General features: G+C 28.3%; 1 protein-coding gene across 1 annotated transcript; it reads left to right on the top strand.

Moving 5' to 3' along the window:
* Window positions 1–15704: 15704 nt before the first annotated feature.
* Window positions 15705–25751, top strand: LOC113386624 (myosin heavy chain 95F-like). The gene is made up of 20 exons (XM_026624392.1): window positions 15705–15888; window positions 16900–16973; window positions 17051–17180; window positions 17256–17420; window positions 17528–17790; window positions 17866–18015; window positions 18075–18334; window positions 18433–18590; window positions 18655–18819; window positions 19183–19406; window positions 19977–20171; window positions 20668–20892; window positions 20982–21189; window positions 21260–21501; window positions 21574–21794; window positions 23034–23124; window positions 23195–23334; window positions 23398–23518; window positions 25164–25503; window positions 25597–25751. The coding sequence occupies exons 1-20, from the start codon at window positions 15705–15707 to the stop codon at window positions 25749–25751; spliced, it is 3711 nt and encodes a 1236-aa protein (XP_026480177.1).
* Window positions 25752–27413: the final 1662 nt, after the last annotated feature.

Below are 27413 nucleotides of genomic sequence, written 5' to 3'. Positions count from 1 at the left end.
ATTTAATTTTATAAATTTTTGCGATTACTATAACTTACCCTATGGGAAGTTAATAAAATGAAGTAAAGTTGCTTAAGTCGTACCCCATAACAATATGACTTAGTGCAATTAAATTAAAAGAAAATCTTCGGTGCTTAAGAAATCTCTGTATTTAGTCAGATTATTATTGTCAATGGCCGATTTTTTTTGTTGAATTAGGTATTTCTGCAGTAGAATTCAGTCTGAGCTTAACTTCTAATCGAGTAGCACAAAATGCTCCAAAAATTAGTATTTTAATTTCCCTATGACCCTTTAAGTTTGAAATCTTTCAGCTCAATATTCAAACATATATGTTTAAACTGATAATAAAACATATATGTTTAAATATTGAGCTGTAAAAATATAAGATTCACTTATATTCTCCTTTTCATAAAAAAGTCAAAAGAATTTAGTCAAATCGTTCTTAGAATTATTACAGTCATCTCGTTCTGGCTTGATGTTGAGTTCTGGGATACTCTGTATTAGATATATTAATATTTATGTATTTAATATATGTATGTTTATCTTGTTGGTGTGAACTATACTTTATATATTCAAAAGGCGTTGATTTTATTGCAGCTTGCAATAAAAAACACACCTGTCCCATACTATGACTCACATGCAACAAAATAATAAAGTAAAAAATACAGACAGACGCCAAATAATTGTTTTTACCTTTTTCAACATTACTTATTTTTAAACATCTGTCTATACTAAAAACTGCTTGGCAGATCTTACATGCAACTCAACTACAAAATTTCAAATATAATATAGGAAGCGCAATTTTAAGAAGTTGCAGTCTAAAAAGGTCTATTTAATTTAATTGATTTCAAAAATGTAAAACTAATTTTGTATTTGAAATTCGCGGAGTTAAGTTAAGATTGCAATAAACTAACAATTCAAAGTTGCAATTTAATTTCTATACAAACTATAATGAAGGATTTTTATTACCATCTGATTATTATCAGGGCAAAGAATTCCCAGCTACCAGAACCAATCTTCGTATGTCATCTTGATAATAAAACTACAATTAATTAATCAAATTAATTACTTTAATAATCATATCCGATAATGATGTTTAATAAAAAAAATCTCTTCACAATCGATATAAGTACCGTTGTTGGTATTATTATTGCATTACTTGGAGTTACGGATAATTTGTTAGTTAATTATTGTATTAGGTTTACAGTTTTAATAATAAATTACTATCATCTTTTCTTTGTGGCATTTAATAACGACTGTACTTGTGTTTTATGCAAAAAAATTATAAATTATAAATTAATATTGGCGGTAATAGTAACAGATTTTTTTTGTATATTTCTTGTTTGATCATCTATATAAGACAGTAGTTAAAATTATTCAGAAATACTATAATTTTAATAATCTTTATATATTTATGCAACTAAGATGAATTACTAAAAATTCGTTTTACTTTTAGTTTTAGTTCCAAATGCTTCTAAAATCACATATATAGAGTTTTTCTTCCTTCATTTATAGATATGAAAGTTTAAATTTTCTTTTGTGAGATCATGCACTTGTATAGAAGATTTACTTTTCACACTTTCTTGTAAAACCTTTTAGCTTTTATTTTTATAGAATAACATCTTTATAATTGTTCTAAATTAATAAAATAAAACATTTCTAATTGTGTTCTCAGAACTGGTTATAAATAAGATACTAGGGCAATATTTTCTTCATCAGAAGCATAAATTTATTTTATATGCTGAAAATTGCTGCATAAAAATTGTTCAAATTGCACAAATATAATTCTATTTGAATTTATTATCAACAACTGTTATTTTTATTATTTTTGAATATTTATTGATACAAAAGTACCAAAACAATTCCCTAACTATTAATAATAATTTCTTTAGTATTCTTCGAAATTGAGAATATTTCATTTATTATTTATTGTGCAAATCATGTTTTTATAATTATTTTCTTCATGCACCAAACCGTTTATAATTCTTGTAAAGTGTTGTAAATCATAAAAACTTTCTTCTGTTTCCATAAATTTTGCTTTTCATATACATTAATAAATGCGTAAATTTATTATAAAAGCGTATATGATTCAGTAATAACAAAAAAGAAAGTTTGTAAAATAAGAATCAGATTTACTTTTGTTAGAAATATTATAAAAATGATTTGATTAATACGGTTCAATGTAATGAAAATAAACAAAAAAAATAATAATTTTGTTCCAAAATATATAAATTAGTTATAAAAGGAATTATGGAGAACTAAATCTCATATCATAACAGCAAAATTATTATATGCAGAATAAATTTATAATTTAATATTTTCCGACAACATTTTTATATACTTAAATATAGATAGAGAATCAATAATAAATAGTACATACTAACAATGAAACTGCAATACTTTCACAATTTAATTTGCAGCTATATAACTGTTTCAAAATTTCAAAACTTATCTCTTCCTTATATCGTCATTCGTCATGTTTGTGTTAAATAATAATTTTGAAGGTTATTTTAGAATCAGAGCACCTACTGATTTATTTTCAATTATTTTTTTGTATTTTTTTCTACCTTCATTTTTTCAGCCAGCTTGATATCAAGCAGTAGTAATATTTAATTTCACTGGAAAATTTTAATCACAATGTTTTAATAAAATATCAACACTATTAGAAAAGGGGCAACCATCGAATTTTCTTTTTCTAGAAAATATCATCATAATTAGAAAGAAAGTTTTTTGGGTTGCCTTTTTATGAAAAAAATCATATTGTAATATATTATAATTATTTATAATATATTATAATTATTATTATTATTTTAAAAATTGAAAATAGAGTTCTTTATTATGTTTTTTGTGATCCCACACTAAAGGGTAAATCTTAAAAAAAAATTAAATATCTAAAAGTATATGAAAAACGTAGTTTAAGCAATATACGTATATTTTCCTTCTATTTGAAGTATAATAATTTATTTATTAACCAATTTATTTTTAATTATTTTTGTATAAATTTTCCAAACTTTAAGATAATTTTGTTCTTTACTCAATTTCGGACAGCTTGATATCAAGTAGTAGTGATATTTATTTTTACTGGAAAATGTAGAATTATTGTCGTTTTTGTGATCCCACACTAAGGGCAAATCTGAGAAAAACAGATCTCTAAAAATATCTGAAAAATGAAGTTTAGGCATCATAAGTATATTTTCCTTCTATTTCTAACAATAAGTATATCAGCTGTTCCTGACCTTTAACAAGCTTAGCGAACGTTCAGAAACCATATTGATGCAATCTTATACTCTTTGCCGTTCAAGCCTTTCAAAAATATCGGTAAACCAGTATTACATTATTGCAAAACTACAAATATTAACAACATTACTCATTCACTCACTCAAATGTTAAATAATATTATCGTGATCATCTTTCCAAACTGACAGAAAAATGATTTAGTTGATACAGGGAAGGTTTATCCTTGACTTTTGCTCATTTCCATACGATAGTACTCATATATACATATTTTTATATATTTCTTGAGCTGCATTTAATTGTCATTTTTTGAACAACTTTGGTATGATAAGTTTTTTTTTAATTACTATATGCTACTAATAACTAGAAAGGTAATCCATTAGATGCACTTCTCTATATTTGATTAATTATTTTAAGAAGCCAACCAATAGATGTTTTTTCTTTCTTGTGATAATATTTTTATTTTAAATATTTTCAACTTTCTGCTCATATGTTAGAAGGGTCTATTTTTGTTTAAAAATATTTTTGAACTATATTTTCAAGTAAAAATGTTCATCACTACTTGCTTGATGCAAATTAATATAAGATTTCAACCTGAGCCATAACACTTTCCTTAACTTAACTTAATATTAAAGTTATTTAGGAGTAAAAGTATACAGTATCTTGTATTGTCATTTTTTACCATTTAGTACTTCAATTCCTAAATGAAAATGAATGAATTTTAAATTTAATAAGATGTCAAAATGCAAGTTCTTGTCTTTTTTCTTCTTTTCTTTTAAAATCAGGAAACATTAAATTAACTTCAGCTCCAAAATTTTGTCTCGTGAAATAGGATTATCTGTAAATTCGACAAAAGACTTGAAATTTTTGGTCTTATCATATAATTCTGATAATACTCTATGAAAATGGAATTCCATTTTTTTTTTGATTTTATAGATATAAAGTTCGAATTCTTTTGGACGTGGTATTAGCAATAAATATTTGTGTATCATTAAATTCAACTTAATGATATTATCTATTGGTAATAAAACATGAAAATATTTGTTATATTATATATTAAAAATTGATATTGGGATAGAACAGATTCAAAATTTCTGTAATATTTTTTATCGGTGCAGCAATTGTAAGCATTTTGGTATTTATATTTCTAAGTGAAAACCGATGTCAGTACTGCTCGACATCAGACTGTCCATCGAATCTGGAACTTTTGATTCAAACTCATAGTTTTAATAACTAATACACGGGAAAACCTCATTATGACATCAAATCAAAAAAAATATTTACCTATAAATTTAGTACTAATTTTACGAAATTAATTATAAATTAGGTGCTTCAAGTGAGGCGATTTCCACATAAATTTATTTATTATTATTGTTTTCAATTAATGAGCTGGTTTAATAAATATATATTAAGTGTGTACGTATGTGTGTGTGTGTGTTTGTGTGTGTATTTATAATTTACCTTATCAATTGTACTGGAAACGTCTGTCCAGATAAGGTGTTAATTTGAATTCAGTTTAGTATAGAGTACCGCAATATACGAGGTTGTTAAAAATTGGCAAAGTTTGCGATAAGATTGATAATATGATTCATGAATTATTCTACTCTATTGTAAAAATATTTATTGTTAATACTTGGGTAAATATATTATGTAACTTTACTTTAACTAATAAAAAATTAATTCAGGTAAATGTTACGTATGATAATTATTATTAAAAATCATTCAGCAACTTAAAGCAAATTTCAATTTAATTTTAGGTATGAGATGAACATTTCGAAAAATCGAAAAAAATATTCTATATATTTATATGAAATTTACATATTTTCAAATGGTTTATATTAATTAAAGAGAATAATATTAGACATACAAAAGCAACTTATTAAATTATCTTAACCGAGGCCAATTATTAAGAGAAGTCATCACATTTCTTTGGACTCGTTAATTTTTGATTATAGTTAAATTAAAAAAAAAAAATCTATTATTGTTTTATTATTCACCAGGATGTTTTTTTAGTTGTTACTATTACTTTCATTGCCGATAGTTATATAACCATAATTTATTGTTAATTTCACGGATTAATATTAAGATTCATGTTTTACCTTACAACCGGTACTTAGCATTTGCAGTTTCATTTCCATTGTTAAAATATTTTTTTGATATAAATAACATTTTTTGGTTAATAAGAACAGACAAATATTTCTACTTACCTTTTCCCAAAATTTCAAAAAGCTTATCATCATAATTCCAATTCGAGCATATTATTAGTTATACTGTAAATTAATTTGCCAAAAAAGCTTTGAGAAGACAAAAAATAAATTTCTGAACAATTGTTTGATAGTATTTTTTTAAATAAAAACTGTTATAAATAACATTTTTGGGTTAATAAGAATTAACAGATATTTCTACTTCCTCTTTCCTAAAATTTCGAAAGGCTTAACATCATAATTCCAATTCGACCAAATTTTTTATTATCGTTTATATTGTAAATTAATTTTCCAAAAAAGTATTTAGAATATAATAAATAGACTTCTGAATAAATTTTTGATAGTATTTTTTTTTTATTTTGCCCAAATATTTTTTTTTATATTTTACCTCGCCATAATACTGGAAGCTTCTTATTTTTGATTTCAACCGTTTATTCAAAATTTTATTTATACTTTGATACAATTTTAAATTCAACAATTTCTTTTGACAATTTTGACTGCAAAATAAAATAAATAGAAAATTATTTTATACCAATTAATTCTACAATGATACTACACAATGATATTAATTTATTTAAAAAAATATTGAAATATTACACACAATGATACAATGATAAAAAATTATACACAATGATACTGCACAATGATATTAATTTATTTAAAAAAATATTAAAATATTTATTACATTGTGTTAAGAATTAATGAATCTACTGAAGCACAAGTGTACTGCGTTTCAAAAAAAATATTCAAAATTTTGCATTAAATTGAAGCTCAATATTTTTATAGCTGACACAGATAAGCGTTTATTTTTAGTTAAAAAATAATACATTTCGTATATTGAAAAGTTTCAGAATTATTTATATAATGTGCCTAAAAATATTTGTTTTGAACTTTATTTGTTAAAATGTTAAAACTTTTATGTATCTCAAAGTAAAAGCTTACACAAGTAACATGTATTTACATTGACTTTAGAACTTTATTTCAAGTTTAGTTCAAACACACTTATCTAATTAATTAAGTGCTTCAAATTTTAGTACTGGGAATTGTTTGTTGTCATCACTTCAAATAGTCAAGTTGTAGATAATAATTTTGTAAAATTTTATGGCTTGGAAATAGAAATGGTTTTTTGGCGTAATTATTAGTAATTGCATATTACTCTTCATTGCATATTACTCTTTGGAACCAAAGTGGTAATTGAACTAGTAATTGGTTTTGGGAATTCTCTAATTATAATTAGATTTTCATGCTACTTTTATGATATAGTGATTCTTGTCTTGGTCTTGATCAATCCTATAAATATTTTTTTTTTTGCTTTGGTCCATAATGAATAATAAGAATTATCTGAATAATAGAACCCTCACAAAACAGAAATATATTACTTTTTGGATATTTCTTATTTTAAATATTTTTAATAGTAATTAATTAACGAGTATTATTCAGCGACTTTTTGAAAAAGTAGAGAATAAATATGTGATTTACAGTTGGTGGATATTTCCAAGATTCGATTTTCCAGGTGTTTTGGATTAGTTTATAGTTTAGTTAAGGTCAATTGAAATGTATGAAATTCGTCGTGGTTTGAGTTTGAGAGACATCATGGAAAATAGAGAAAATAAGAGTTCGTTGAACTGTTGTGTGTTCGTACCATGGAAGAATGGGTCCATATACCAATACAACACAAAACAACTTTTATAGAGGAGACTAGAGTCAGTTGTAACACAATTTTGGTGAACACTTTCTTTCCACAAACATACATATAAAAGTATTAAGAAAATTCAAATTATTATTAAAAAAATATAGACAGTATCTATGGAGTATTATAGTACAAGATGAAACCATTTTCTAGTATTTTTTGAATATTGAGCTCCAGATCATACAAAATTTAATAAAACGTGAATATTTCAGTAATTCAATAATTGATTTTTTTTGAAAAGTTGCTGTTTCTTATATACTTTACTATGTTTGAACATATTTTTGCACTAATTTATAATATTCTCATTAGATCACAGATAATGAAGTATGAGACAGTCAAATTTATTTTAATTGCTTTATCAATTTAATGCATTTTTTTGCTGATTATTTGTATTATGAATGTGTTCATTTTAACCCCAAATTCCCCTATTCTGATTCTGAATATCACGGCCCATGTAAAAGTTCATCGTTCAGCCTTTGCACATTTAAATCGCTGACATTTTATTGAAAAAGGCATCGCCATTATTTTTTCAAACATTCACTATTTATTACTTATTAATAATTTACTATTTTAATAAATGTCACTATAATAATCAACCGATTTTGAAGCATTATCTTTCATTACTATTACATATTTTTCCATGCAAAAATATATGTTTAAAATTTAAGATTATGCAAAATGATCTCAGCAATGCCAGAGTAATTTTTTTCTGAATAGTATTATTCATTATTTTATTTTTCTCAATTAAAAAACTTTCTTAGAGTCTATAGAACTTTCATTGCTATTACATATTTTTACATGCAAAAATTTATAGTTGAAATTTAAAATTATGTAAAATGATCTCAGCAATGCCAGAGTAAAGTTTTCTGAATAGTATTTTATTATTCTCAATTAAAATATTTTCTTAGAGTCAATTTGTGCTAATTAAACCTTAATTTAACATGAAATTTTATATTGGAGGCGTATTCAGAAAAAAATTAATTTAAATATTTATAAAAAGCAAAATATGTTATTACTTCATAAGTTTAAATTGTTACTAAAATTATAATTGTTTTAGCCCAATCATACTTTAGGAAAAAACATTCTACTAATAAAATATAATATTAGGTAAATTTAGAGTGAAAAAGCTTAAAATGCATTTTCTCTTTTAGGCAAATTACTTGAGGCACTTTGGGCCTTAAATTAAATAGATGAAATAGTTATCTAATACTTTATGATTTATGATTTTATTTATATTATTTATTGAGATTTTTATATTGAGAACTGATTGAGAATCATTTGATAGAATAGAGCGGTAATGCACAAGAAATATCTGAAGAGTTATGAAACGAATAAAAGATCAGAACTGTACTTATATATTCATATAGGATATATATATATATATATATATATATATATATATTTATATATATATATATATATACATATATAAAAATCTCTATCGTCAAATCTTTCCCATGAGCAATTGAAATTGTTTCTGAAATCAAATTTTGCTTTGAAAAATTCATATTCTAAATCAGTTTCTTGTCTTTGCCAAAAAATTACTAACTTTATTATTGATTAATATTGATTTTGATATAAATTGATGTATTTTTTAAAGTCTATTAAATTTAATAAAATAAATTAGATCAAAGTTTTAAGTAGTGCAACAAGATTTGATATTAAAATCCAGTCATAGAAGTTTTTGAGTCATTATTTGGTATGAGAGAAAAATAACTATACTTTAAGAATTATTTGGCAAATGCATTATAAATTCGGTCAAAGTAATAAAATAACTTAACTTATACCAAATTGATGTTTCATTAAATACTGGAAAATAGAAGGCATTTCAAGAAATATTAGATTGCACTAAGGGTATTTATAAACCTAGATTCTATAATAAATCTAAAGAACATTTAATTACTTATTATTTATTATTTAATGCACATTTCAAATCATCAATGGTATTATAAATTAAACACTATTTTTCCTATTGTCTTTATTAAATTAATTTTATTATTGGATTAATTTTTTTAAATCACATAGACGAAATGCCAAATTTATGCTTACATACTTTTTTCCAAATGTTGGTCTCAAAGAATTCAAAATGACTTGAAACGTCAAGAAAATAAATTTTTCTGGTGAAAGTATAACCTTGTCCAGAAAGTCCATAAGGATAAATTGAAAAATAACAAGTTCGAATCAATTGTATTCAGATACATATCATTATTTTTGCAAAAAAAAAAATTAATATAAAAACATTGTATTTTTGCAAGTTATATATAATATATATATATTTTTCTAAACACGTGTTTCTTTTTAGTTTCGTTGATATGATAAATATTATAAACAATAGTGAGAATTTTTCTATTCATAGTATACTCACGAGTCGATTATGCTAATGAAAAATTTGAATTTTAATTTCTTTAAGTTACGTGGCAGAATAAAAATAAGCACAGACCGGTTATATGAGACATCGATGAAAGTAAAATTAAAGAAAGCACATTTCTTTATAAATAGATTCAATGATTTTGTTTATAAATAAATCATAAAATTAATTTTATTCAGATATGCAGGAAATTTTTATAATAATAAATTGGTAAAAGAATGATGGTTATTTTGATAAATCACAGTAGGAAATTTATGGTTATTTCAAAAATTTATTAGCGACTAGATGACACGATAGACGTTGTCCTGTACTTATGTTTACAGTTCAAAAGTTCTAATTTCTTTTAATAACCTATACTGATATTTATCAATTAGTTAAAAATTATTGTTTTTTTACACTATAGTCTATACCGAAAAGAATATACATCCACCCATATGGATCCTAAATGTATGTACAACTGCTTTAAATAAAATGATGAGTATTTGCTTTTTTGAAAACAATATGAAACATTTTTCTCTTATAATTAATTCTTTCATCGATATCCGGCGTTATTTTGAAAAAAAAATGAAATTACACCACTGAGAGGGATGTCATCCCCCCAGGAAATGGCAAAGGAGTCTAAATTATTTTCACTTTTGATCTTGAGAGTGAGATAAACCTAATTTCAAAATTTCATACAAATTGGAGCACAGTAAAAAAAATCAGACCCAAAACGCTCCATTGACTTGAGTAAATATTCTGCATCCGATGGCAAAAATATGAAAATACTAACGTTTGTATGTGGAAAAGAAAAGGGCTGTTTTTAGGGTTTTCCCGGTAATTATTCGATTTTTTCTCGCCTTAAGAACCATCTTTGGACTTAAACGAACATTTCAAAAAAAGAATTGGCCAAATTGGTCCAGGCGTTGTTGAGTTATGCGCTTACCAACACATTTTGCGATTCATTTTTATATTATAGATGCCATATATTTTTAACTAAATTGTCTTGTATAGAAGTCATATATCATAAAATAAAAAATAATAATATATTTAACGATCCCAAAGTTATGTAACAATCCTTTCGAAGCTCGTACGCCCATATAAAGAAAAGATCGATTTTTCTCTTACTAACAAGATATCCTTGAAATCATCTTCCCATAAAGGGTTACTCAAAGTTGAATAGTCAATTTACTGACTGGTCTTGACCATGTATGAAACTTATATCTTTGACAGTTCCGATGAAATAATTACTTAATTGGCGTTCCTATACTTTTTATTTGAACTACTCAACCGTCGTTTTGTTTCTTACACGAACGGATATGCGTTGTTATAAATGCTAATATAATAATTTATATATTTGCACGCACAATAGAGATTAAGGAAATTTGAAGAGAATATGGAGAAAAAACTTGGGAAAGAAATTTTTACATCCGTAGATTAGTGGTTAAAGTTATGGAGTCAATAGACTTTTAAAAGCCTTATAAGACTGAGGCTGAAAAATGGTAGATTTTTGTTCTCGAAATCGTCGACAAAAAATTGTATCCGCACATACATGTACACACACGCACGCAAACACATACACACGCATATATCCATTTTTTCTAAGGTAAAAATGTTGCCAAAATGTTCTGAAACGTATAAAAATTTCCATTTTCGATTTTTTTGCAAAAAGTGGTTTTCTACCAAATCAGATATTTTTGACTTGGCTCATGAAGAACTTCTTACACACGACTGACATAGTAAATACCGTGTTGACCTTACAATATAGCAATATACTGTAAATTAGCTAACAATATATAGATAATTTCTCATAAATTATTCGATACTTTGTCCATGTATTAAGATTTATCTGTTATTCCGATGTGTCATACTTTTGTGTTTGAATCAAATCGGTCATAACTGTTTTTGACTTTGACTTCTGCACATTAACAGTTCGTTTTTATGAGCACTTGAAATATCCGTTAAATATATTATTATTTAAGATTAAATAGAAAACCGACGATTCTCAAAATTGAAGAATATACATTTTATTTCATTATTAAGTAAAAGAAAAAATTCAACTAGTGGTGCATCGTGCATTAAGGCAAATTGCTGGTACTTTCCGTACCGAAAACTAAATTTGAAAAAATAAAATTTTTGGGAAATTTTGAAATTTTTGTAAAAAAGTGACTTTTTTGAAAAAATGTTTTATGTTATATTTTGATTTTTTTAACTAAGTTATAGTAATCGCGAAAAATCGAAAATGAAAATTTTTATATATATCTTTACGTTTCAAAGGTTTCTGGATATTCTGGCATACCTTAGAAAAAATGGATGTATGTGTGTTTATGTGTGTGAGTGTGTACGGATACAATTTTTCGTTGACGATTAGACCTGGCTTCTCCAAAATTCAATAAATTTTTCATCTTGTCAATACAAGTAAAATGTTTTTTGGATTATTCAAATCGGTTGATCCTTGTTTCCGAAATCGACGGCGAAAATTTGTATCCGCACACACACACATATACTTATATTTTCATGAAATAAACTATGATTCATATGGAATTGAATTTATGCGCAATTGGTGTTATATTTACATATTTATATATATCGACATGCTATTAGGGTATTTAATTGCAATTATTTTATATTTGTGAACAGGTGAACAAAATAAACATTTCCGATTCTTATCGGAAATATATTCTTAGAATCCTATTTAAATGTTAGTTTATTATTATTATTTAGAAATTTCTCGTGTAGTTTTCCATATTAGCATTTGTCATTTTTATGTATTTAGTCATCGAATAGTGCGCAGTATTTACATTATGACGAGTATATTCGTCAACCACAGTTAACTGGTAAAGAGTAATATAAATTTAAAAAAAAAAATGATCAAAAATTTTTGTCAAAAGTCGCTTTTGTAATGTGATGAGTCAACATTTGAAAATCACAAATTCAAAAGCCATTTTTCGGATTTTTTTTTATTTTTAATTTTTTTCTTTATTTATTTATTAATTAATCTTATAAGCTATTGTGACACAAAGAAGACGAATCAAAAGAAAAATAGTAAAAATAATAATAGTAATAATAATAATAATAATAATGATAATGATAAGAAGAAAAAAAGAAAAAAAAGAAAGTAATAAGAAGAAAAAAAGAAAAAAAAGAAAAACAAAGAAGAAATAATTATCTAGAGTTCACTCCAATGAGTGAAGTCTAGTGTTTCATTTAAGGTCAATTTTTTTTCGGAATCAGCGGAAAAATAGGTTTCAAAACTTCTCTAGTTGGTTAAAAATATTACCACTTTATTATTTTGCGATTTCTTTCGACTACAGCTGATGGACGGTGTAAAAAAACTACTTCCAACAGTGTCCTAGTATATTATTAAAGTCAGTTGTTAATTGCCAAGTTGTCCCTAATTTTTAAGCTCATATGCACCTGTTAATAGCTCTTTTACAGTCATTTCTCTATGTAACATAAAAGACGTACCGTAATCTCGGTACGGTACAATACACCAACCGTACGAACCGTACCTATTTATTTTCATTATGATGTTTTGAAACGCAACAGGTTTTGTTTTAATCATAATAAAACGTTTGTGAACAGTTACTTGGCTCACTGAAATATATCTATATGGGACGAGGATTCAAAAAAAAAACTAGTTGGTATTGGTATTTTGCCTTGAGGCAAGTTACATGAACTTCCCGATATGTGTAAATAATCTTAATAATCGACTTAATCAATAATAAACAAATTAATTTATGAGTGATTAAAAGTGTTCCGAGTGGATTTATAGCACATAATTGAAAACGAACGAACACGTTAATTTGGAGTAATTTCTAGAAGCTTATTTTCAAAAATCAACAATTTTCATAATTGAACCAGTTTCCGCAGGAATGGTTTAGTATGTTCATTAAGACCAAGTATTCTATCGTTACACCAAGTAAATCGTCTAATTTTAATTTTAACAAACGTCCAAGTAAACGTTTAATTTTACTCATTTTCTCAAACTTTGATGAATTTTTAAAATTAAATAACTCATCGTAAAGCCGTAATATTTCAGTAAGTTCTATAAAACCATGATATATATCGCCAAAAAAAGTTCCATAAAAATCGGCTTGATTTTTTTTCAAACAGTTAATTACAAGAAAACGGCTCACCTAAAACTAATCAGTATCATTCCCGACTAATATCTTTCGAACAGTTTTTGATTTTTTAATATCAATTCGGTAGAATGAGCTTAAATGTGGACGAAAAGTTTAACACATTTTTGCAAATTACAAAGAAACGGCTGATCGTCGCACAAAACTGACAAACGATAGCCCTCATTGAGATACATTAAATGGCTTTTTTTGTGAAATCGGTTCAGGCGTTTTTGAGCAAACGTCGATGAAAGGTCTAATTTTGACAAACGCTAAAAAAACGATACCAATTTTTGCAAACTTTGACGAATTTTAAAGTTAAAGGAGGAAGACCATGATATCTTACACAAAAAAAAACATGAATATCGTTGAAAAAAAAAATTAACACTTTATCACAAGAAAACGGCCCGGCCGATCTCTACCAAAAATAATCAGCGAGATTCCCAACCAATATCTTACGAACGGTTTTTCAATTTTCATAATCGATTCAGAATTGTTGGCTAAAACGCGGACGAAAATTTTTCACTTTTTTGCTATTTATAAAGAAACGGCTTGGCTGATCGCCGCACAAAACTGACAAACGATAGTCCTCATCGAGATACTTCGAATGGCTTTCAAATTTATGAAATTGGTACAGCCATTTCTAAAAAAACGTCGATTTACGGCAAAAAATTTGTTCACATACACACACACGCATACTTTTTCCAAATTTGGTCTCATTCGATTCCGAATGGCTTGAAACGTCGAGAAAACATTAAATTAGCGAATTGGATTTTTTGATGAAATCAAAAACTTCTCCTTCGGGAAGTTAAAAAAAACTTAATCCAAGGTGTAGACGATTTTTGTCCGTTGTTTCCAGGATAGCGCTTGAAAATTTAATCTTTAAAAAATAAATATTAATTTATCAAAAATTAAGTAAAGATTCAAGTAAAACTTATTTGCTACTGTACAAGATGGCATTTAAGTAAAAATAAATACATCATACAACAATTTTGAATAATGTTTATTAGTAATATGGTAACACTCGTGATGTACATATTTATTAATGCCAACCAATATACACATTTATATATAGATAAATTATAAATTATATATTTATAATAGCATTAAAAATATGTAATATTTAAAAACAATAATGTAATTAAAGTCATACTTCAAGTATGACATGATCGGTTTGTCATTGTAATTAGCATTTAGAAATGAACGTTCATTAGAGAAATGAATTAAATGCTGATTAATAAATTCTATAATATTCGTTTACACCTAAACAAATATTGTTTTCGCAACTTCACTTATCATGTAATTGTGCTTGAAGAACTTCATGTAATTAAAATTAACATACATTCATTGACTGTTTGTGTTTTTTTTTACTTTTTCGCTGGCGATATAATCTCATTCAAAGAATGCTGTAATATCTGCCTTGCCTTAAATATTTTTCATTTTTTTATATTATTATTATTATTATTATTATTATTATTAAGTATTTTTACAATATAAGTATTTTCTCTTACAAATTTTTAGGTATTTTGATGAAAGAAATATTTTGTTTCACAATTTTTGTAGTGTTTTTAAATTTTAAGTTTTTAGTTAACTAATTAATAAGTCTTTTAACAATAACAATCATATAAAAATAATAATTATAAAAAATAGTAATTTAGAAGTATTTTTGCAACAGAAGTATTTAGTTTAGCGAATTATGTTATGACGAGCATTGTTTTATTATTTTTAAGGAACAGGTTAAAATATTCTTTCGATTCAGGCATTTTTCATTAAATCAAGATTTGTACTACGATGTAACTTTAAAATGTTTATTTATTTATGCCGATTTCCTTGTTGATATCGGTACGCATACAACGACAGATCTTCATTCACATACACGACGACTAATCACAATCGACCCGTATAGAAATGATCTCATCCAGAGCGAATGACGAACAGTTCGGACGTAACGGGCTTTCGTTGCATTTGTACGGATTTACACCCTAGTCGCGCCTAAAGAAGTTTTACTTCAAAAAAATTCACATAATAAAAGCAAAATTACTATGTTATAATGTACAATAATTTTTACATTTCTATTTTTTTCTTCCAGATTTTAAGAGCTAGCCACAATGCTGGACCGACAGCTGGTTTGGGCACGTGACCCGGAACACGGGTTCGTGCTCGGACAAATCAGCGAAATTTTGGCCCAAGGGGCCGAAATCAAACCCACAGACAGCAGACTGCAGAAACGAGTTGTGCCTTTTGAGGACACCTATCCTGCTCAGGATAAACAGGAGGATGTCGATGATAATTGTAATGATATAAATATATTTTATTTTATGTGAAATTTATATATATATATATATATATATATATATATTTATTTATATATATATATATATATAAATTATGGTGGTCCTTAACAAGAATTTCTTTGCTCACAAAGGCGCCAATGCTTCCAAAAGGATAAAAAATGAGTCTCTAATCGTATTAGCTCTTAATATAAACATTTAGATAGAGCGCACGTCAATTGAAAGTTTCTTATATTTGTTATTAACATACGCCATTAAGTAAATTCTTGCGCTATCTGTCGTGAACTCAAATATTATGACACATAAGAATATTTATAAACCACTTAACCTCTAATTAAATCCATGTGGGCTGTTCTATAATATTTATTTATCATGGAATCAAGATAATAATTTTGCTGCAAAATTAATCTTGATTCCATGATGAATAGAATTTAATTAATTTACATATAAACAAGCAAAAAAATATCTTATGATAACAGAATCTTTGAAGATGCACTTATCATAACATTCTTCTTTGCTTGATTATATGTAAAATACGCCGGATCGCACAGCAAAAATAGACTTCACAGAATAGAATAGATTTAACAGTTTTCATTACCAAGAAACAATAAAAAAGAAGCATAATATACCGTTGCCATGACAACGCTATGCTATAAGCTCTGTTACGGCAGAATTGCCTCCATCTTTGACCTCAAGTGTGTATTTCATATCATACTGTTTGATATTGAGCTGGCTTAAGTTGGAATTCCATGACTAATTTTTTCTTGCTCAAATTTTTGACTGATCATGATGGGTTCGGAAATCTAAATAAATCGCTATATTCATTTTAATTATATATTTCTAGTATGATTCCATATCATACTGCTTGATATTGAGCTGTCCGAGATTGGAATTTTGGGTTTATTTTATGCTAGCTCGCAAAGTTCATCTTGACGTTAGCTATTTTATTCTATCTTTCTTATTTTGATTATTTTATTTAATATTTTATGTTAATTTACGTCTTCCGTTTTAGGTGAGTTGATGTTCCTAAATGAGGCTACACTTTTACAAAATATAAAACAACGATATGGAAAAGATAAAATATACGTAAGTTTTACAAAAATTGATTCAAATTAAATTTAATATACTAATTTTGTTTTTGTTAATTTTATTTATCATTTTAGACATACGTAGCAAATATATTGATTGCAGTCAATCCCTATAAAGAAATTAAAAATTTATACTCCTCCGAAACTATAAGAAGTTATCAAGGAAAATCTTTAGGGAAAATGCCACCGCATGTTTTTGCTATCGGTAAGAAAAAATTTAATAAATCGCAATTAATTCATCACTACTATATTTAAAAAAAAATCCTATTTTCATTTTTAGCCGATAAAGCATTCCGAGACATGCAAGTATTGAAGCAATCACAATCAATTATTGTATCTGGAGAATCTGGTGCTGGCAAAACTGAGTCTACAAAATATCTTTTGAGATATTTATGTGATTTGTGGGCAAAAGCGGCTGGACCTATAGAGCAAAAAATATTGGACGGTAAGAAAAAATTTTTGGTTACGCGACGACCCGGTTGCGTTGGCGCCCGGGTCGTTGAGCCGATATTAAGTTTACTTTATGTATTACCTATATTTTTTATTTTTTAGCCAACCCGATTCTCGAAGCTTTCGGAAACGCCAAGACAACCCGCAACAATAACAGTTCGAGATTTGGTAAATTTATAGAAGTCCATTTTGATGCCAAATGCCAAGTCGTAGGCGGTCACATTTCTCATTATCTTCTGGAAAAATCGAGGATTTGTGTCCAGAGTCCGGAAGAAAGAAATTACCATGTATTTTATATGCTTTGTGCAGGTGCTCCTAAAGAACTGAGGCAGAAACTCAAATTGACTAAACCTGATGATTATAGAGTAGGACTTATGACATTGATTTATTTACGTACATAATTACAATTACATACTAATTGATGTTGTTGATTTTTGCAGTATTTGAAAGGTGGATGTACACAATATTTCACAAATGCAACTACTGAAAAACATTTGACACCTGAACAGAAGAGCAAGGCTATGATTGCTAATGGTGGTTTACGAGATCCTCTCTTGGATGATGTTAAAGATTTTCAATTGTTAGATCAGGTATTAGCATAATAATATTTATATATGATATATTAGGTATAATGTCATTTTTTTACCAGGCTCTCAAGCGAATCGGTCTATCAGACGCCGAATGTTTCGAAATTTATGCCCTGGTGGCAGCGGTTCTGCATTTGGGCAATGTTTGTTTTGAAGAGACTCCTGAAGACACCAGAGGCGGATGTAGGGTTGCCACATCTTCAGAAACATCTTTAACCATGGCTTCAGCACTTATTGGAGTTGATGCCTTTGAAATGAGACAGGCTCTGGTGTCCAGAGTTATGCAGAGTAGTCGAGGAGGTGTTAAGGGCACTGTTATAATGTAAGTAACCAGAATAAAAATTTAGGAACAAACAATAAAATTATATCAAATATTTGTAAATTTATCATACGGTTGTGTAAAAATATTTTACATTACAGGGTGCCTCTGAAAATAAATGAAGCCAGCAATGCAAGAGATGCCTTGGCAAAAGCTCTGTACAGCAATTTATTTGACCACATAGTAAACAGAATAAATCAAAGTATTCCTTTCAAAGCTTCTTGCTACTATATTGGTGTATTGGATATTGCTGGATTCGGTAATTAAATTTGGCAATTTTAACTTAAATGTTAATAATTAATGAGAATTATTATCATTTTCAGAGTACTTCACCGTTAACAGCTTTGAGCAGTTTTGCATAAATTACTGCAACGAAAAGTTGCAACAGTTCTTCAACGATAGGATTTTGAAATCCGAACAAGTTTTGTACAAGAAAGAGGGTTTGAATGTTCCGGAGATTAAGTTTACTGATAATCAAGATTGCATTGGTGAGTCGAAACTTAATATACTTATAACTCAAGGATAAATTTTAAACGAAATAAGATAGATAAAATTCAAAATTAATCGATAATAACAACGCAAACCGAAAATTTTTGATAGTACAATTTTATATTGCATGTCAAAAATGACGGACCTGCACACTTCTGTTTACTGCATCACCCTGCGGGAAGTATGCAGGACAGTTTACATGCCCAATCGAGATAAATAAAATATTTTAATATCGTTCAAGATTCTATTGAAAAACGCCCGCCTGATACAAATATCTCTTAGCTTCCCTATTTCTTCCTGGGAAAATATTTTCAAACGATTACTCTGACATTTTTTTTGTTATATATTAATATTTTTTTTAGATCTTATTGAGAGCAAGAATGGCGGCTTATTCAACCTGCTAGATGAGGAATCAAAATTGCCAAAATCAAATTCGGCGCATTTTACCGAAAGTATTTTTGCACGTTGGCCGTCGCATTTCCGACTGTGCAAACCTCGGACATCCCGTCTTAAGGCGCACAGAGAAATCAGGGATGACGAGGGATTTTTGATCAGACATTTTGCTGGAGCTGTATGCTATACTACGGTAATTAGATAAATAAATCTTTGTCTGCCAAAGGCAAATTCAACAAATCGATTTCTCTTTCCATACTTTTGCTTAAATGCTTGCTGCTTTTGTGCTTCGGCTTTCAGTTCCCTGTATTTTTTTTTCTTGCATAAGTCATTAACCACCTACATTTTTCTTCTTCCTATTTTTTTAGTCTTTCTAAATTTCTTCCGACGACGTCGTGCAGGAGGCACTATTTTTGCAGAAAAAGTCCGATCCAGTTTCCCTTCCTTTTTTCTTTTTGCCTATTTTCTAAGAACTTCTTCATTTGTTATCTTGTCTGTCCTCTTTATCTTCTCCATTATTCTCTAGCACCACATTTCAAAACTTTCCAGATAGTTTTTTTTGGCCTTTCTAAGAGTCCATGTCTCTGGTTCGTAAAGAACTTACTAAAATGAACAAATTATTTACATACTAACTACATGAAGAAGAAGTTTAGGTTTGCAGCAGAAATTCAATTTACTAATTATTCCTTGACATGTCAATTTATTCTGAATTTTTTGAGACCGAAATTGGATAATTTCTAATATTTATTCATTTATTTTTCAGAAACAATTTATAGAAAAGAACAACGATGCTCTCCATGGATCTTTAGAAGGTCTGGTACAAGAATGCAGTAATCCTTTGCTGAAAAGGATATTCCGTACATCAAATGCTACAACGAAAGGAAAACTTACTTTCATCAGCGTTGGATCCAAGTTTAAAACACAACTTAGCGAACTTATGGAGAAACTAAATAGTAATGTAAGTAAATTAATAATAATATAAATTAATAGATAGCAAACATAGATGCTTTGCCATTACTTCAATTTTAATTGTTTTCGCACTTCATAGAAGCACCACTAACTGTAGCACGTAAATTTACCCTTGGGTCTAATTGCAGATATAAATGTATGATGTGGAAAATACAAATCCGATTAATTATTATAGATTTTGTTTGAAAATAACTATGAATTTGGGCACCATAGACCCTCTGTTGAGTGCGGAAGCTACTAAAAACTGCTTAAACAAATTTATTCTTAACATTCTTCATTCCCAAAAAATATTTTCCTTGAATCTTTCAGCGTTGTAAAAATCAGTCTGATTCAAATTTTTACATTTTTTAAACTAAAACTCTTTAGGCGCCACTAGGGGGTAACTCCGTGAAAATGCAACGGAAATGCGTTACGCCATAAATACTGATTTGTCATTGGCCAAGATGGCATTGTCACGTGATATTCCATTTTTTTTTATTTTTTAGGGTACAAATTTCATAAGATGCATAAAGCCGAATAACAAAATGAACGACCATGAATTTGTGGGCAGTCTGATATTAACCCAACTAAAATGCTCAGGAATGACCAGTGTCTTAGAATTGATGGAACACGGATATCCATCGAGATGCCAGTTTGAAGATTTATACAAAATGTATGAAAAATATTTGCCACCTGAATTGAAAAAGTTGCACCCGAAAACATTCTGCGAGGTAAAAAATAATTGATAATTATAAAAATGATTGAATTTGAAAATTTTGCTTACTTCATATTTATTCTTTATTTTTTTTCGAATCTTTAGGCAATGCTGCATAGTTTAAATTTGTACGACAAAGACTACAAATTCGGCATAACACGCGTTTTCTTCCGACCTGGTAAATTTGCTGAATTCGATCGTATCATGAAATCTGATTCCAGCAATTTGCAAGAAGTCATCAAGAAGGTACAAAAGTGGTTGGTACGGTCCAGATGGTTGAAGGCTATTTTCTGCGCTTATGCTGTCATTAAAAGTAAGCTTAAAAATCTTTATTAAATAAAAAAAATATCTTAAATCAATCTACCAGTGTATTTTTTTTCTAGTGAAAAACCGAATGAATTATCGAAGCAAGTGTCTTGTAAAGGTGCAGAAGACAGTACGTGGTCACCTGGTTAGAAAACAGCACCAGCCTCGAATACAAGGTATCAAGAGAATTAAAGCACTACATTCGCGTTTGTTTGAAATGAAGAAAGTCATCAGCCAACTTAAGAAAGACAAGCCATCCAGAGAAGATGATGTTCAAAAATTACAAACCAGTATTGATACAGCTATAAGAACTATTAAGGTAAAAGAGTACCAAGAAAGTGGAAAAGTGGCCTTTAATCCATATCTCTTTAATTGTTTGTCTTTTTCCTAGGGTGATTCCAGTATAAAACCATCCACAGTAGATGACATGTATAATAAGTTAAAAACAACAGTGGATCAAGTAATGGGTCTGCTCCAAAAGCAAATGGTGGAGCAACGTAATGCTGAGGAGCAGGAACGTTTACGCAAGATACAAATGGAAATTGAAGCAGAAAATAGACGTAAGGAGGAAGAGCTCAAAAAGCAGAAGCAGGAAGAAGAAAATAGGAAAAAGTTAGTATCTACTTACGTTTTATAAATCTTGCAAACTAGTCCATTTTTACAAGTCCGATAGACGCTCTTTTTGGACAAGTTGTACTACTTAATAGATTTTTAGCGTCGTAATAAGTCTTGTTAACTTGCCGAAGGAGACGTTAATTTTATGTTTTCTCGACGTTTCAAGCCATTCTGAATCTAATGAGACCAAATTTGGAAAAAGTATGTGTGTGTGATCTGCAATTCTGAATCGATTTTGAAAATTCAAAAACCGTTCGAAAGATATTGGTTGGGAATCGTGCTGATTAGTTTTTGGTAGAGATCGGCCGGGCCTTTTTCTTGTGATAAAGTGTTAAAAAAAAAAATTCGACGATTCTTATGTTTTTTTTTGACGGTAGATACCATGGCCTTATAGATCATACTAAAATATTACGGTCCTACGACAACTCGTTTAACTTTAAAAATTCGTCAAAGTTCGCAAAAATTATAGTTTTTTTGGCTAAAATTAGACCTTTCATCGACGTTTTCTCAGAAACGCCTGTACCGATTTCAGAAATTTAAAAGTCATTTGATGTATCTCGATGAGGACTATCGTTTGTCAGTTTTGTGCAACGATCGGCCGAGCCGTTTCTTTGTAGTTTGGGAAAAAGTATTAAACTGTTCGTCTGTTCGTCTACATTTAAGCTCATACTACCGAATCGATTTAAAAAAATCAAAAACTGTTCGAAAGGTATAAGTTTTAGGTGAAAAAAATTTAAGCCGATTTTTATGAATTTTTTTTTGACTATATATATCATGGTCTTATAGAATTTACTGAAATATTATGGCCTTACGACAAGAAATTTAATTTTGAAAAATTCGTAAAAGTTTGAGAAAATGAGTAGTTTTTTTAGGTTTGTTAAAATTAAAATTAGACAATTAACTTTGTATAACAATTAGATTTTACTAATTTGTATACATTAGATTACTTGGTCCTAATGAACATAAAACCATTAAAACCCTACGGAAATTGGTTCATTTTTTAAATTATTTATTTGTGAAAATTTGCTTTTAGGAAATACTCCGAGTTAACGTGTTCGTTCGTTTTCAATGATGTGTAATAAATCCACTCGGAATACTTTTAATCATTCATAAATTAATTTATTTTTTATTGATTAAGTCGATTATTTACACATATCGGGAAGTTCATGTAACTTACCTCAATGCAAAATACTAATACGAACTATTTTGAATATAATTTTGAAATTATTTTTTCAGAAAAGCAGAAATCGAAGCTAGACGAAAACAGGAGGAAATCGAGCGCAAGAAACAAGAAGCTGCTGATAGAAAGGCTGCCGAGGCTTTACAGGTATTTTTTCGGGATTTTCTTACAAAATACCTTTATTATTCCATCTAATTTTTACAATTGTTTTTCCCAGGCTATGTTAGAGAAAGAAGCCGTAGAAGACAGACAATACAATGAGCAATTAGAACAAGAACGCCGAGACCACGAATTAGCAGTCCGACTCGCCCAAGAATCCAATGGCCAAGTTGATGACTCGCCACCATTAGCCAGAAGGTTGGTAAATATTGTACTATGAAAATCTAAGTAAAAATATTTTATGAATATGTTTTTTATCAGATCGGAGCAAGTTCGTGCCCAACAAGCACTGCAGGCCAAACAGAAGTACGATTTGTCTAAATGGAAATACTCTGAATTGCGGGATACTATCAATACCTCATGTGATATTGAGTTGTTAGAAGTAAGTCATAATGAAACTAGTTTTGAACCAAAAATGATCACCCCATTAGAAACTGATTCCATTTTTAACTTCCTGTAGGGTAGTCATAGTAATGGGCCGAAAATCGAAAATGAAAATTTATGCATTTCTCGACGTTTTGAAGGTTTCTGAACATGGGGCATACCTCAGAAACTAAATGGATGTGTGTGTATGTGTGTTTTGTATGTCCGCATTTTTCCGTTTACGTTTTCGGGCGCACGGATCAACCGATTTGAATGGTTAAAAAAACATTCGATCCCTATTGATAGGGAGAGCTGATTAGTCTTTGGCAAAGGCAGGTCGAGCCGTTACGGAGATACGGAGCAAAGAGTGCAGAAAATACAAATCGAGTTTTTGAGAGAACGGAGTATCGGATTTGAATGATCTAAAAAACATTCAATTTGTAATGATTGGGAGAAGAGGTGATTAGTTTTTAGCAAAGACCGGTTCCGCCATTTCGAAGATACAGAGCTAAATGTGCAAAAAATGGCAGTTTTTGAGTGAACTAAGCGTCCGATTTGAATGATCTAAAAAAATTTCTGCTTGCATTGACAAAACAATTGCTTTTGAGGATAAAAAATATTACGTCTTTTTTTATTTTGCATAAAATATTTTTGTAATTTTGGATTAAAAATTCAAAAAATTACCCAGGCTAAGCACAGCCTAAGCGCCACTGTGGTACAAATGATTACCCAAGTCCGTTTAGACTGTTTATGTACGAGAGCACTTTTCCAATTTTGTGAAAAAAACTATTGAAAAATGTGAAAATGCCGCCAATCTAAGCACAGTATAAGTGAAAATGTCGCCTAGAATTATTTGCAAATTATTTGCAAATTATTTAGACTGTGACTATACGGGAGCACTTTTTCAATTTTGTGTAAATTTATAAAAGCAACTATTTTTTTGAACTTGAATTCGAAATGAAATGACGATTGTTAATGTTCTGGAGATAAATTGATTTATGATTTACATTTGATTTGCTCAGGTATAACAAGATAGCAAAAATAATGAAAGTTACAGTATTTTTTATAATATATTTGAAAACGTTTAAAATTACCCGAATATTTTATTACGGTATGGGAAGTTCCAGCAATTTGCCTTAAAGCACGATGTTATACATCACAATAGTTTTATTTTGATTACTAATAAGGTGACCATACGTCCCGGATTTCCACCTTGTGTCCCGGGTTTTTCTTAAGGCAATATTTGTCCTGGATTTTGATTTTCTGTCGGGGATGTCCCGGTTTTTCGAAAATAAATAATTAAATTAACAAAAATTAAGAAAACTAACAGATGCTATTTTTTTCAAATTAATTATGAAGAAAATTGAATAGAACATATAGATCGAAAAATATAGGATATAATATCATAGATAAAGAAGTATTGCAAAAAATAGTCGAAGTATAAAGCTCTTACTAAAAGTAAGCGATTATGATAAAAAAAGATTCAATTAAAAAAAACTGTTTTTTTTATTGTATCCTTGAACAGCATTCAGTATATAAACGACTAACACCCCTCCCCCCCCCCGCTGACGTCTCGGATTGTCATAACTAAAAATTGCCGTCCCGGATTTGTCTTTAAAAAATATGGTCACCTTACTGTATTAATCTAATTCCTTTACCACCAGGCTTGTAAGCACGAGTTCCACCGTCGCCTAAAAGTCTACCACGCCTGGAAGGCAAAAAATCGCAAACGCAGCACCATGGACGAAAACGAGAGGGCTCCTCGTTCGATAATGGACGCTGCCAAAACTCCACCGAGGGTTGTCAACAGACCACAAGAAAATGGTGTCGCCAACGGTGTGACTACTCATAGGTACTTTAGAATTCCCTTCATGAGACCAGGACAGGCCAAGAATGGACAAAATGACGGGAAACGCGGTTGGTGGTACGCCCATTTCGATGGGCAGTATGTGGCCAGGCAGATGGAGATACATCCTGAGAAGACTCCTATACTTTTATCGGCAGGTAAAGAGATGATAGAAACTAGTTGATCATTTTTGACCTCCAGTAAAATTTTTAAATTTTTATTTTATAAATGATCATATTTCTATTATCAAGGGACGGATGATATGCAAATGTGTGAATTAAGTTTAGAAGAAACAGGATTAACAAGAAAACGAGGTGCAGAAATTTTGGAACACGAATTCAATCGTGAATGGGAACGCAACGGCGGTAAACCGTATCAGTGTGCAAGCAGCCGACTAAAAAGATGAATGAGTTGTATATATAAGATAAAGTATAAACATATTTAATTTTATTTAAAGAAAGTAAACTAATAGAAAAATCGTTATATTCAACACATATGCTTTTATTACACTGTAGGATAAAAAATTCAAATTATATATATTCTGTATAAAAATATTTATAAAAGTATATATTTATAAATAAAATTATTTTGGTTCGAGATTATAATGATGGAAATTTTAAAATAGGTGAATTTGCTATTTTTAATTTTAAGTTCTTGAAGTCTAAATTGGTTGACATCAAAATTGGAAAAGCCATTTCATGAAATTGAAAAATTATGATTATTTTTTATAATTAACATATAAGAGCAAATTTTTTTGTCAATGGCTTCCTCACAATTGATGATACAATTTTGGCAATTCAACTTTATGTAGTATGTTAGTGGGAATCGTAATTAACTTGATTTTTTTATGATTTTAATGAAACTTTGCATAGTGATAGATGATTTTAAAAATATTTTCATTATTGTTTATAAATATAATATATTCATTTTTGTAGAATCTTCAAATATGAGAATTATATATATTTTACCAATTATTAACATTATTAAAAATTAATCAAATTAGACAACGATTTAGTCGTATTGGAATCCAATTGGACTAAAATGTGAATCATAATGGATTGTTAGTAAGTGAGTAAAAAAATTATTAATTTGATCTCAATATAGTATTATAGGTAATTTTGTTATTTAGACTCAAAATTTATATTATTTAATTAAAACATGAATTCAAATGGGACAACGATTTAATCGTATTGGAATCATATTGGATGGAAATGTGAATATTGTTGGATTGCAGGTAAGTAGAAGAATTATAAGTTGAATTAAATGTAGTATTATAATTATTATAAATAATGTTGTTATTTATACTCATCATTTATATCATTTAATTACAACATAATTGATAATTATTCCTATCTATTTTAACAATTTTTTTTAAGAATTATTATAATAATTGGATGAGGATTTATTCATATTGGAATCCAATTGGATGGGAATGTAAATCATGATGGATTGCAAGTAAGTAGAAAAGACAAGTTTTTTTTTAAAGATGAATAATGATTGTAATATATTTTATACTTTACACTCACAGTTTCTTAATTATTTTTGTTGTAAAAAGAAACTTCAAGTGATTATTAAATTAATTAAAAATATGCGATAGATTTTTTTTTTAATCTGCTATGATTTTTTTTAATTATTAATAGAAGAAAAATAAATATAAATAAAACCAATAATAATATTATTCAAGTTTCAAATAGTATTCTAATGATTTTAATTTTTTTTTTTTTTTTTTTTTGCATACTTTTATTGTCAATCAAAATTAAATACACTTTTTAAGACAATGTGATGTTGGTTTTAATGCATGTAAGAGATTATCTCCTATGAGATATCTCTCTTTTATATTTTTATTTTTGACATTTATTTAAGGTCGAATGGCCATTTTTTTTCAATCTGCGTGTCGGATATTCCTCGCTTAACTCTTTTAAATAAGTGTTTGGGTGACCTGGTAGTTTTTCATGGTATCTTTTGCTCCTTTTTTTTAACATTTCATTAATAGTTTTTATTTTTAAGTCTTTATGTAGGGTGTCATTTGTAACATACCAGGGTGCGTTCACAATGCATCTTAAAATTT

Source organism: Ctenocephalides felis, unplaced genomic scaffold, assembly GCF_003426905.1.
Source record: "Ctenocephalides felis isolate EL2017-DRISC unplaced genomic scaffold, ASM342690v1 CF-g0.4_SCAFFOLD_03571, whole genome shotgun sequence".
Lineage (NCBI taxonomy): Eukaryota > Metazoa > Arthropoda > Insecta > Siphonaptera > Pulicidae > Ctenocephalides > Ctenocephalides felis.
Note: the sequence above shows the minus strand (reverse complement) of the source record. Positions and strands in the feature narration are given on the sequence as shown.

What these genes read in the sequence shown, in the direction of transcription:
- LOC113386624 (XM_026624392.1), top strand. Translation starts at nt 15,705, where the DNA reads ATGCTGGACCGACAGCTGGTTTGGGCACGTGACCCGGAACACGGGTTC. An exon ending in AGAGCAAAAAATATTGGACG is followed by an intron (nt 17,421 to 17,527) that starts GTAAGAAAAAAT and finishes TTTATTTTTTAG; the next exon opens with CCAACCCGATTCTCGAAGCT. An exon ending in TGATAATCAAGATTGCATTG is followed by an intron (nt 18,820 to 19,182) that starts GTGAGTCGAAAC and finishes TATTTTTTTTAG; the next exon opens with ATCTTATTGAGAGCAAGAAT.